General features: G+C 47.1%; 1 protein-coding gene and 1 pseudogene across 1 annotated transcript; both read right to left on the reverse strand.

The window, feature by feature from the left end:
* Positions 1-1,600: 1,600 nt before the first annotated feature.
* On the reverse strand, positions 1,601-2,553 carry LOC130592524 (olfactory receptor 8I2-like). The gene is given in 2 exon segments (XM_057396976.1): positions 1,601-2,202; positions 2,205-2,553. Coding segments are annotated over 2 exon segments (951 nt in total).
* Positions 2,554-8,139: 5,586 nt separating this feature from the next.
* LOC130592612 (olfactory receptor 1002-like) lies at positions 8,140-9,065 on the reverse strand (annotated as a pseudogene).
* Between the last annotated feature and the right edge of the window lie 2,412 nt (positions 9,066-11,477).

An 11,477-nucleotide genomic window follows, 5' to 3' on the forward strand; every position in this document is an offset into this window, starting at 1 on the left:
CAGGAAGACAGGCCCAGGACAGTTTGCTCTGTCAATGATAACCTTGTCCCAGACATTTAGAAAAGTCAAAGGATGGGGCAATGAGAAGAGAAAACCAAGCTACGTAAATGTGGGGAAGGAAGAAAGAGAAGAATGTAGATGGCTTTAGATGTTTTCAGTGTCAACCTGTTTTTCTGCTGGAAGACACGAGACTGACAGTCCAGGAGATGCACTGGAGGGGCGTAGAAAAGGATTTCTGAGTGGTTTTGAATGTCTTTCTTCCCCATTGGGTACTGGGCTAAACTGAAAGCTTGTGAAGTGGGAAAATCAATATAACAGAGGGAGAAATAACCCTCAATCAAATTTAGAAAAGAAGAATAATATAATTCAAAGATTATTGAAAAGAACTACATGAATCCAGAAAGAGGCACTGAGAATACCTGGGTGTGCTTGTGCAGGGTGAATAATGCAGCTTGAAGTCCCAGAAGCGGACAACTGAGTATAACACTTGCTCCATCAGCTTCGTCAAGACAGCCAGGCAAACAGCACCTTGGGTGTTCAGGGGAGAGGAAGAGCCCTGATCCTCCCTCTCATCTGCACTCAGGCTCTTTCCACCCCTACTTAAATTCGCAGCAGAGCAGAGGCTCAGATATGACTTGTCCCCATTTAGCACAAAGGCTTTGTTGACCAACAGACTGTCAGAGCTTTATTTCACAGAATCCCAGCCTGGTTTGTGTTGGAAGGGACCTTAAAGCTCCTCCAGCTCCAACCCCTGCCACAGGCAGGGACACCTTCCACTAGAGCAGCTTGCTCCAAGCCCCTGTGTCCAACCTGGCCTTGAACACTGCCAGGGATGGGGCAGCCACAGCTTCTCTGGGCACCCTGTGCCAGTGCCTCAGCACCCTCACAGGGAAGAGCTTCTGCCTAAGAGCTCATCTCAGTCTCCCCTCGGGCAGGTTCAAGCCATTCCCCTTGGCCTGTCCCTACAGGCCCTTGGCCAAAGCCCTCCTGCAGGTTTCTTGTAGTCCCCTTCAGACACTGGAAGCTGCTCTGTGGACTCTAAGCAGCTTCTCTTCTCCAGGCTGCACAGCCCCAATGTTCTCAGCCTGGCCCCATATGGGAGGTGCTCCAGCCCCTGAGCATCCTTGTTGCATCTCTGGACTTGCTCTAGAAGCTCCATGTCCTCCTTGTGTTGGGGACACCAGAGCTGTATCAAATCCTCTTGACCTTCCACCAGTTCATCATTGAGGAAATGCTTATCAAGTAGGCAATGGAGACAGTGGTCAGTGCCTTACCTCAAGCCTGAGCCTCCTTTTTGTGGGCTCTACTTTCATTTAGCACAATTTAGACACAAAACACATGGTGCTCTCTCAGGCCTGCTATTAAATACCTGATACTTATTTGGATGGATTACTGAAGCTCAGGCCTCGCTTAAAACAACCTGAAGCTGTTTGAAGAGAACCATTCGTTGTGCTGGTTCTCCATACCCTGCACTTGCTGTAATAATGACCAGTAGTGAGCAATAATGACCAATAATGGCCAGTAATGCTCAATTCCATAATCACATATTCCACATATTCCTTCCTTACCTCCACAGTACTGAAGAGCTCCAAATGTGCTTTCAAACCCTGCATAGATGTGGCAGCAGCTTTCTCTCCCACAGCCTCCTCAGAGCCCCCTTCACCTCCTTGTTCCTCAGGCTGTAGATGAGGGGGTTGAGGGTTGGGGTGAGGATGCAGTAACACACCGACACCAGCTTTGCCTGATCCCATGAGGATGCCTCATGAGGCTGGACGTAGGTGAGGATCGCGGGTGCGTAGAAGATGGTGATGGCAGCCAAGTGGGAGGTGCAGGTAGAGAAGACCTTCAGCCTCCTCGTGGCCAAAGGGATCTGCAGGACGGTGTGGAGGATGTAGGTGTAGGACACCAGGATCATCAGGAGAGAGACCATGGCGTTAAACACAGTGTTGTAAACCTGCAAGACCTCATTTGTGCTTGTGTCTGAGCAGGAGAGCTGCAGGAGGGTGGGCAGCTCACAGAAGAAGTGGTTGATGCTCCTGGCCTGACAGAAGGACAACCTCCCTGCCAGCGTGATGTGCACCAGGGAGGTGAGGAACCCGATGGTGTACACCAGCACCATCATGCCATAGCAACGCGCCCTGGTCATGGTAGTGGTGTAGAGCAGGGGCTTGCACACAGCCGTGTATCGGTCATAAGCCATTACCCCAAGAGGAAGCTCTCACAGACAGCCAGAGCCAGGAAAATATACATCTGGGCAAAGCAACCCCAAAAGGAGATGTGGCTTCTCCCCAGCAGGAAGGTCTCCAGAGCTTTTGGGATGATAGCAGAGGAAAGGCAAACATCCATGCAAGATAAGTGGCTCAGGAAGAAGTACATGGGGATGTGGAGGTGGGGGTCAGTGTTGATCAGCAGGATCATCGTCAGGTTCCCCAGCACCATGAAAACATAGAGGGATAAGAAGACTGTGAAGATGGTGGTTTGTAGCTCTGGGGCATCAGAGAAACCCAAGAGGATGAAGCTGGAGAGAACAGTGAGGTTTCCTGTATCCGTCATTTCAACAAGTTGATGGATTTGGATTGAAATGAAAGGAATCAGTGAAATACACCCCTATGAGAGAAATAATGTGGAAGTTTAGTTGGAGTTTAATCCATAAAGTAAATGCAATGGAAAATGGTGTATTTGTAATGGTGTATTTCTGTCTGTAGCTCAAGATCTGGAGTCAAAGAAGTGAAGGAGCTCATTACACAGCCTGAAATTAAAAGAGAATAATTCTACCATGATTGATATACACTGCACAACTGATACACTGAGAATCATCATGTCTATCAAAGTATAATACAATAAAATCAAATAAATACATCACAAAATGTGGAAAACAGAAAAGATGTTGTATTTTCTTCACTGATTTCTGGGAATTTTAAGGTTTTTTTTTCTCTTTTTTTGTATTTTCTTTATTTCTGGGAATTTTAAGGAATTCTTTTCTCTCTCTTTTGTATATTTCCAACTGGATGAGTGCTCTTCCATAGCTTCATTAGTTGGGGTGGATCCTTTTCATCACAACACAAAGACAAGTACTTGAAATTTTCTTTCATTTAAGTTCTAAGCTTATTTGCTTCTGAAGAACCCCCACCCTGCATAAGGTTAAGGGAAAGCAGTGGTCTTGGTTCCAGCAGAGCTTTTGCTTTGATTGTATTGAGCGTGCTATGACCAACCCAAATATTCACCTGAAGGTCTTAAATATATGATATATAAACCAAAATTTTAAGGTTTTAGCTTGGGTATTAGCATCTCTGCCATTCAATACCTCTGCATATGAATTATCTGATGGAATATCCATCTATGAATGGCTACATAGCTACTAAAATAACCCTAAATCACTTGTGCATAGGGTCAGGAATGTGGGGGGTTTTTGAAGCAAAGCTACCATGTACTAGGGCACTTTTATTCACACCATGGGCTATCATAGAGCTCTTTGGGTTGAAGGGAAATTAAAGCTCACCCAGCCCCAACCCACTGCCATGGGAAGGGACACCTTCCACTAGAGCAGCTTGCCCCAAGCCCCCAAGCCCCTTTATCCAACATGGCCATGAACACTGCCAGGGATGGGGCAGCCACAGTTTCTCTGGGCACCCTGTGCCAGTGCCTCAGCACCCTCACAAAGAAGAACATCTTCCTAATCTCCAACCTGAATTTCCCTGTTTCAGTTTAAACCCATCACCCCTTGCCCTATCAATACAGTCCCTGAAGAAGAGTGAAATTCAACATGCCATCAAGCATATGAGAGGCAGCATGCCCAGAGTCAAACTGAACCCACCACCCATCAAACCCTTTTGTACCTGCTTGGTTAAAGAGGAAGGTGGTGGTGGATGCAGTGCCTGCAGCTCCTCCTGGAGCCCATGCGATGGGTTGAAGGAGAGATGCTTGGGAGCAGGATGCTCCAGGCTGGCTGGTGGAGGGGTTTTATCTCACAGGAGGCATTACCTCAGAGGCTTGTGTTGTGCAAACTGTTCTCCCAAAGGACCCTCCTCCCTCAGATAATTAGTTTGACTTGATCAGAAAAACAACCTCTCAAGTCCTCTCTCCCCAAACTCTTCCTGGCTGCATCAACACCTCCAAGACCAGTTCTCCTGCAGAGACCTACCCAGGAAGACAGGCCCAGGACAGTTTGCTCTGTCTTTCCCCATCTATCACATACCTCTTCCTTTCTGTGTTTCCTGAGGAAGCCCTTTACATCCACAGAGATCATCTAATATTGAATTGAAGGGAGCTGAAAACAAGCACAACAAAGTATCCTCTGTGTGGATGGTTTGCACTGGTCATGGGGAGTCCTTTCTATCACATGCATTTATTTCCATACACTTGACTAGTGATTGTACAATAGTTTGGTCAAAAGCATTGTTCTACATTGCTGATTTGTGGATGTATCAGGATGAAGTCATATTACCCAGTCTTCATCTGAAGAACCCTGAGTGCTGGTGTGTCCTGAATGCTTCTCCTAGATGAAGAGACATTATAAAACCCTTAGGGGAAATATTAAATGATAACCTTGTCCCAGACATTTAGAAAAGACAAAGGATGGAGCAATCAGGCGAGAAAACCAAGCTATGAAAGTGTGGGAAAGGAAGAAGGAGAAGTACACAGATGGCTTTAGATGTTTTCAATGTCAACCTGTTTTTCTGCTGGAAGGCACCAGACTGACAGTCCAGGAGATGGACTGGAGGAGGGTAGAAAAGGATTTCTGAGTGGTTTTGAATGTCTTTCTTCCCCACTGAGTACTGGGCTAAAACCAAGGCTGGTGAAGTGGGAATATCAATATAACAGAGGGAGAAATAACTCTCAATCAAATTTACAAAAGAAGAAAAATATATAATTCAAAGATTATTGAAAAGAACAACATGAAGGCAAAAAGAGGCACTAAGAATACGTGCCTTCTACAAGAATAATCAATGGCTTTATGTCCAGCTGGTCTCTCCTTCACCATCACCAAGTGTTTAAATAGGAACATGAACAGTTAATGTCTTGAAAACACAAGTCTGTGGCTACAACCCTATCGCTCTGCTCATTGTGGCTTCACATTGGAGCTGCTGCTCTCAAAACCGAAAGCTTTTTGCTCCTTGTTGTGTATGTTTAATGAAACCAGTGGTTTGCTGTGGCTAATAGCTGCCATTGCCTTCAATGGTGTTATCATCTGATCATGAGAGCAGAAGAAACACCAAGTGAGGTTCTAGGAAGCAGAAGCAGCAGCCAGCATTGCAATGCATCTTCCTGCTGGGTCATGATGAGCAGGCAATGAGGTGCCTGGCTTCTGGCATTCCTGCTGAGGAGCTCCTAATGGCTTTAGCTCCCCACTCTCAGCTGGAGCTGCTTTCATTGTAGTTAAATCAGGCTTAAAAGCAGCTGAGCAAATGCTGGGTAGGAGCTACCTCCCCTTCTTTGGGTACTTAGTGATTGGATTTGGGAATCATCTCCTATGTCCTTGGGCAAGCACTTATCTCCTTACATTTGAATGCACCATGTCACCCCTATGTGTTTACTGGGTCCATCAGCTCCCTTTAGTGTTGAGGGAGATTTGGTGGGATTCATGCCTCTCCCTGCAAGGCAGACACCTCCATTGCTCCAGCTGAAGAGATCTGAATGAGCTCTGCTGATTGCATTGGCCTGGGTCTCATTATCTGTAATGGGACCTTGGCTCATAAACAGGTAAGGAGGGACACTCATTTTGGCTTTTATTATTAGCTGTAGTCAAGAGAGATTGAAACCCGTTCTGTTTGGAGTTCCTGCAATGTTTCCTTTAGTTGGTGGGTTAAAATAGTTCAGGAAACAAGTGATATATATTTTTTTCCTTTTTGATTGAAAAGGAATTGAAGACTTGGGATTAGAATGTGTAGATTCTCCACTGGGGATGTGATTCCTCTTCTGTGTGTGGAGTGTTGATATATGGGAAAAAACAGGAATATGGAGTACCAAACATTTCTCTCCAGACTAGCTGGACACCTCGCTACCTTAGTTTCTGTTGGTGTAGAAGTGAAAAGGAGCATCTCAGTTTGGATTTGCTCCCTTTAAGACTGTTGGCCAAGTTATTTCCTTTTGTTTTTGAAAGAGAATTGGGTGATTTCAGAATGGCTTCTTTTAGACACTGTTATTGCCTTAGAGCAAAGAACCCTTCTGAGGTCATGGTGGAAGAAGCAGGGAGATCTTCTTCAAGTGCTGGTGAGTTCATTTCTGTGTCTTTGCTTACCACAGTTCATGCTTTGGAAAGACATGGGGGTGCCTTGAAATGAGCTCTTAGGCAGAAGCTCTTCCCTGTGAGGGTGCTGAGGCGCTGGCACAGGGTGCCCAGAGAAGCTGTGGCTGCCCCATCCCTGGCAGTGTTCAAGGCCAGGTTGGACACAGGGGCTTGAAGCAAGCTGCTCCAGTGGAAGGGGTCCCTGCCGGGGCAGGACTTAGGAGCTTGATGACCTTCAAGTTCCTTTCTAACACAAACCATTCCATGAATCTATGTTTCTAGGTTAGCCCTGAGGCTCAGCCATGGATCCAGGTTACCATGGCCCTGGCAGAGGGTGCAGCTCTATGGGCTGGGGTAATGCACACATTGGCAGATTTTGGTGGATTTTCATGCATATATTGGTTTTCCACCACAAATCAACTCTCTGTGCAGGAAGGCAGCAGTAGAGACATCAGGGCAGGCAATGCCATTGATGCAGGCTGCTATGGGCTGCCACATATCAAGTCTGAAGGCTGATGAGCAACACAATAGCTCCTATGATCTTTTCTGGTCAGCATGCCATGGAGATCATTGCTGTGTACAGGGAGATGCAAGCAAAGGTGTGGAGAGTGGACAGTGGTTTCCTTGGTAGGGTTTGCCCTTTGGTGAGTATTCATCACTACTACATCTTAAAGTTCTTTCAAAGTGTTAGAGAGGGTGAAGTTTTACAATAAAATAATAATATAAAATAGTAAAATGATTATATTTGAGAAATTTATAAATGAATAGCAAGGCTTTGTATATTAGAAGACGTCGTAACTTTGCCGTTTTGTATCACAGTTACTCTATAACTAAATGTTACAATGGTAGTCTTGGTAGCAAGAGCTAACATAACTGTATATGGTGAGGGGAGTATGGGCGTATGTATTGTAAAACTCTACCCAAGCAGAACCTAAGTTTAAGATAGCCAAAAAACGGCATACCAGAAGCATCCTGGTGAAGGTAAGAGAATGCTAACGTCCACAAGATGACTGGGACCTGGCCAAGTAGAGAAAAGGTGAAGGGGACAACCTGAGGAAGATTTCTTACTTCATCTGAGGAAGACTCCTTACTTCATCAGGGCGACCACCAGAGGGGCAGCACAAGTGCAGAAGAGGCTGATGTCGTAATAGACTGATTTAGCAATCCTTGATGCATATGTATTGGTTGATGATGTAATCTGTGTTGAATATGTATTAGTTAAGAAATTTTTAGTGTATAAATCGCGAACGTGATGTGACGGGAGTCGGAACCAGATTTGAGTGCGTACCCCTGGTTCCCGGTGCCTCAATAAAGCACCTCATAACCATCCCGGTGTTTATGTGTTTGTCTTGACGCTAACAAAAGTTCCTTCATTCATTCCAGAGGTCACCTGGACTGTATCATATTTAGTACCATATTTAGGTACCATATTTAAATTAAAGTCTTTGCTGTCTGAAATGAAATGAGGTGAATGGTGCTGGAAATCTTTTAATGAGACTTGAGAATCAAAACCTAAAATAACTTCCTGCACATTGTGCCAGTTATTTCTTGTCCTCTCTATTTATCTTGTTAAAGGTGTTTGTATCCTTTTCTTATGGCCCTTCCTGACTGTCTAGAAATGGAGTTTCATTTACTGCAGCAGTAGAATTCACTCTCTGTTTATTCTGATTTGCCAAGAGAAAGGAGTGCAAAACAAAACACAGCTCATACCCTGAGTGCAGGGAATTATAAAATCTTTTGTAATGTTCTTATTTGTATATGCAGGTGGTGATATCAAAGCAGCCAGTGAATCATGGAAGTTAAGGTGCAGCAGACTCCCCCAGCAAATGCTGCCCATCTGAGATACTTAATAAACAGCTGAGCATTTCCCCACATCTCCATTCCACCTGGCCCTAAACTTACAACATTCAATATCACTTTATTTTCAAGAGTCTCCTCAAAGCCTCCTTCACCTCCTTATTCCTCAGGCTGTAGATCAAGGGTTCAGCATGGGTGGCACCACGGTGTAGAGCACCACAACCCATTTATCTGCTGCTCTTGAGCTGTTTGAGCTTGGGTTTAAGCACGTAAAGAAGGATGCCCCACAGAAGATGCTGACAGTGGTGAGGTGGGAGCTGCAGGTGGAGAAGGCTTTGCGCTTGCCCTTGGCTGAATTGATGCTCAGGATGGTGGCGATGATGGCCACGTAGGAGAGCAGGATAATCAGGCTGCTGGACGCACCAAAGAGAGATGCTGCAGTGGTCAGGATGATGTGGCTGAGGGTGGTGTCAGAGGTGGAGAGCGAGATGAGGGGGGAAATGTCACAGAAGAAGAGGTCCATGGCGCTGGAGCTGCAGAAGGACAGGGTGGACATGCTGATGGTCTGTCCCACGCCATTGGTCAGCCCCACGAGTTACGAGCCAGTCAGCAGCTGGAAACAGCACTTTGGGGACATGACAAGGGGGTACAGCAGGGGATGGCAAATGGCCACATAACAGTCATAGGCCATCGAAGCAAGCAGGAAGTGCTCAGTCATTCCAAAAAGTTGAAAGAGGAAGACCTGAGCCTTGCAGCCAGCATAAGCAATGCTCTTCTTCTCTGACATCAAGTCAACCAACATCTTGGGGGTGATGATGGTGGAAGAACAGAGGTCTACAAAGGCCAGGTTGCCCAGGAAATAATACATGGGGGAGTGGAGGTGGGGGCTGGCCTTGATTAAGATGATGATGCCCAGGTTGCCCACGATGGTGACAACGTAGGTGAGCAGGAAGAGCAGGAACAAGTTGAGCTGAGTCACCGGGTCCTGTGTGAAGCCCGCCAGGCTGAACTCGGTCACTTGGGTGCAATTGCTTTGTGCCATGGGCTGGATGGTGCTTTGTGTGTGAGCTCCTGGCTGGAGGTTTCTTCTCCAAGAGGCAGGGATGTCCCAGGTGGAAAAGCCTCTGTGTGGTGGGAGCTGCTCAGAGACAGTCCTGCAGGATGGAAAGGGAGAGTTCAGGCACAGCTCAATGAGGGACAGGTTGGTGAAAGTCCTGTGCCAGCACAGGTAGAACAAAGGGGTGCTCAAGCAGTTGAACACCATGGCACAATGTGGTGTGTGCTCCTCTGGCTCCTCTTGAGAAGTTGAGCAATGACCTCTGTGGAAAGCAATGGTGTCCTGGGTTCAGCAGTAGCCGTCGTGTTTCTCCTTCTTGGTAGCTGGTTCAGTGCAGCGTTTTGACTTCCGGCTTGGGAACAGAGCTGATAACAATGATGTTTTGGTTTGGCCAAGGACTTTGTGAGCCTCATGTTCTGCCAGGGAGGAGGGGAAGCCGGGAGGAAGCAGAGACAGGACACCTGACCCAAACTGACCAAAGAGGTATTCCATACCACAGCACGTCATGCCCGGGAGGTGGCTGGGAGTTAGCCGGAAGGGCTGGGAGACTGCGGGGTTGAAGGAGATACCGGTCAGAGCTTGGTCGGGCTGGGGGGCGCGAGTTATTGGTTGGCTGGTGGTGAGGTGTTGTATTCTCTTCCCTTGTTATTTCCTTTATCATTATTACTATTGGTAGTAGCAGTAGTGATCTGTGTTATACCTTAGTTACTAAACTGTTCTTATCTCAACCTGTGGGAGTTGCATTCTTTTCGATTCTCCTCTCCGTCCCTCCGGGAGTAGGGGGAGGGAAAGAAGCAGGGGAGTGAGTGAAGGAGTTACCTGACTGGGTTTAAACCACGACAAATGGGAAGGTTCCACTCATCTCAGTTCTCAGCCTGGGGCTTGGAGACCATCCAGCTCAACCTGGAACACAGAGAAACATGGTGCTTTCACATTGCAGAGTTGATCCCTCATCATCTTGTGGGCATTTCCCAGCCACCCGCTTCTTCCCTCTCTGCTGGGACCTCTTCGCAACTGGAATTCCTGACCTATGGAAAGTGCATTTTTGGATGGGGCTCGTAGCAATGTGCTCCATTGGAAGGTGACCCTGCTCGAGGCAGGGGTTGGAGCTGGATCATTTTCAAGATCCCTTCCAACAAAAACCATTCTGTGATTCCAGTCATCCTTACACAGAGGTTTAGATTGGTTTCCCCTCCCTCCTGACAAACTTTGTTTGCTTTAAAACCTTTTTCTGGGTTCTTTGGCTGTTCCTCAACACATTAACAGAAGGGGGCAATCCCCAGAGCTCAGCAATCTCTTCTTGACATTTTGCTTTCTTGTGGAGAAAATAAATTTTTGAACCTGCCTCAACTCAGCAATGGGGAGCACCCTGAATGACCTGTACAGGAAAGCTTCTGGTGCTCATCCAGGAAACCTTTGCGGTCAGTGAGGAGAGGAAACTTCCTGAGTGTGTTCTCCCCCAGGGTGATCTCCAAATCTGCCTTCTCAGCAGCAGCATGGGGATCACACAGCACAAGCAGCTCCTTGGGAAGCCCAGAGCATCATCAAGAAGCCCACGACCCTGCAACAGGGCAGGAGATGAAGACAGGAGCTGCTGCTTGTTGGCAAGAGAGAACCACAGGAGAATGATGGGCTGAAAGATGCTGCCCCTCACTTAAATCACAGCTCTGTCTCTGCTGCCCTCCTCATGCTCTTGGAGATGGATGTGAAGACGAACGTGCCTGGAGCTGTTCAGGGAGCCTGGGAATGAACCAGCATCAGCAAACCCCCTTCCTATTTCATGTGATGTGGGGATGTGGAACTGTGAATCTCTTTGGGCCAAAGGGGGTGACAAAGCCCAAAGCAGGTCATTATCTCTTCTCTGTGCTGCTTGGTTTGGAGAAGAAATGTACCCAGAGGAGATGACCTCAGCTTGAGCAAGCAACAGGTCTTTGGGCTCCCTTAGAGCAAACCACAGAACAAGCCCACCTTTCACATCCACTTTTGGAGCATTTCTGAGGCAGTTACAGCTTCACAAGGGCCATTGTTTACCTTAACACAGAATTATAGTGTCGTTTGTGTTGGAAAGGACCTTAAGATCATCTAGTTCCAACCCCCCTGACATGGGCTGGGACACCTCACGCTAAACCATGGCAAGGAGCTGAGGGGAAACTTGCCAAGGGGAGCTGGTACCAGCATCCATCAGCAATCCCAGCACCACAGGCAATGAACCAGCTTTCCACCCACCTTCATATACACACAGACCAAGAGAAAGGGATCATTTTCTTAGTGCATGGACCAATCCCTATAATGCTGCAGAGTCCATTCGGTCCATGGTGTCAGATTCCATCTCCTGTAACCATCTTTCAGGGCAGGAAAGGCTGTGTGCAGTATTGGACCATTGCCTGCTGATGCGGG

The sequence above is a fragment of the Pezoporus wallicus genome, unplaced genomic scaffold (genome assembly GCF_028554395.1).
Source record: "Pezoporus wallicus isolate ANWC-B61680 ecotype Strahan unplaced genomic scaffold, APGP_CSIRO_Pwel_v1 contig_8141, whole genome shotgun sequence".
Lineage (NCBI taxonomy): Eukaryota > Metazoa > Chordata > Aves > Psittaciformes > Psittacidae > Pezoporus > Pezoporus wallicus.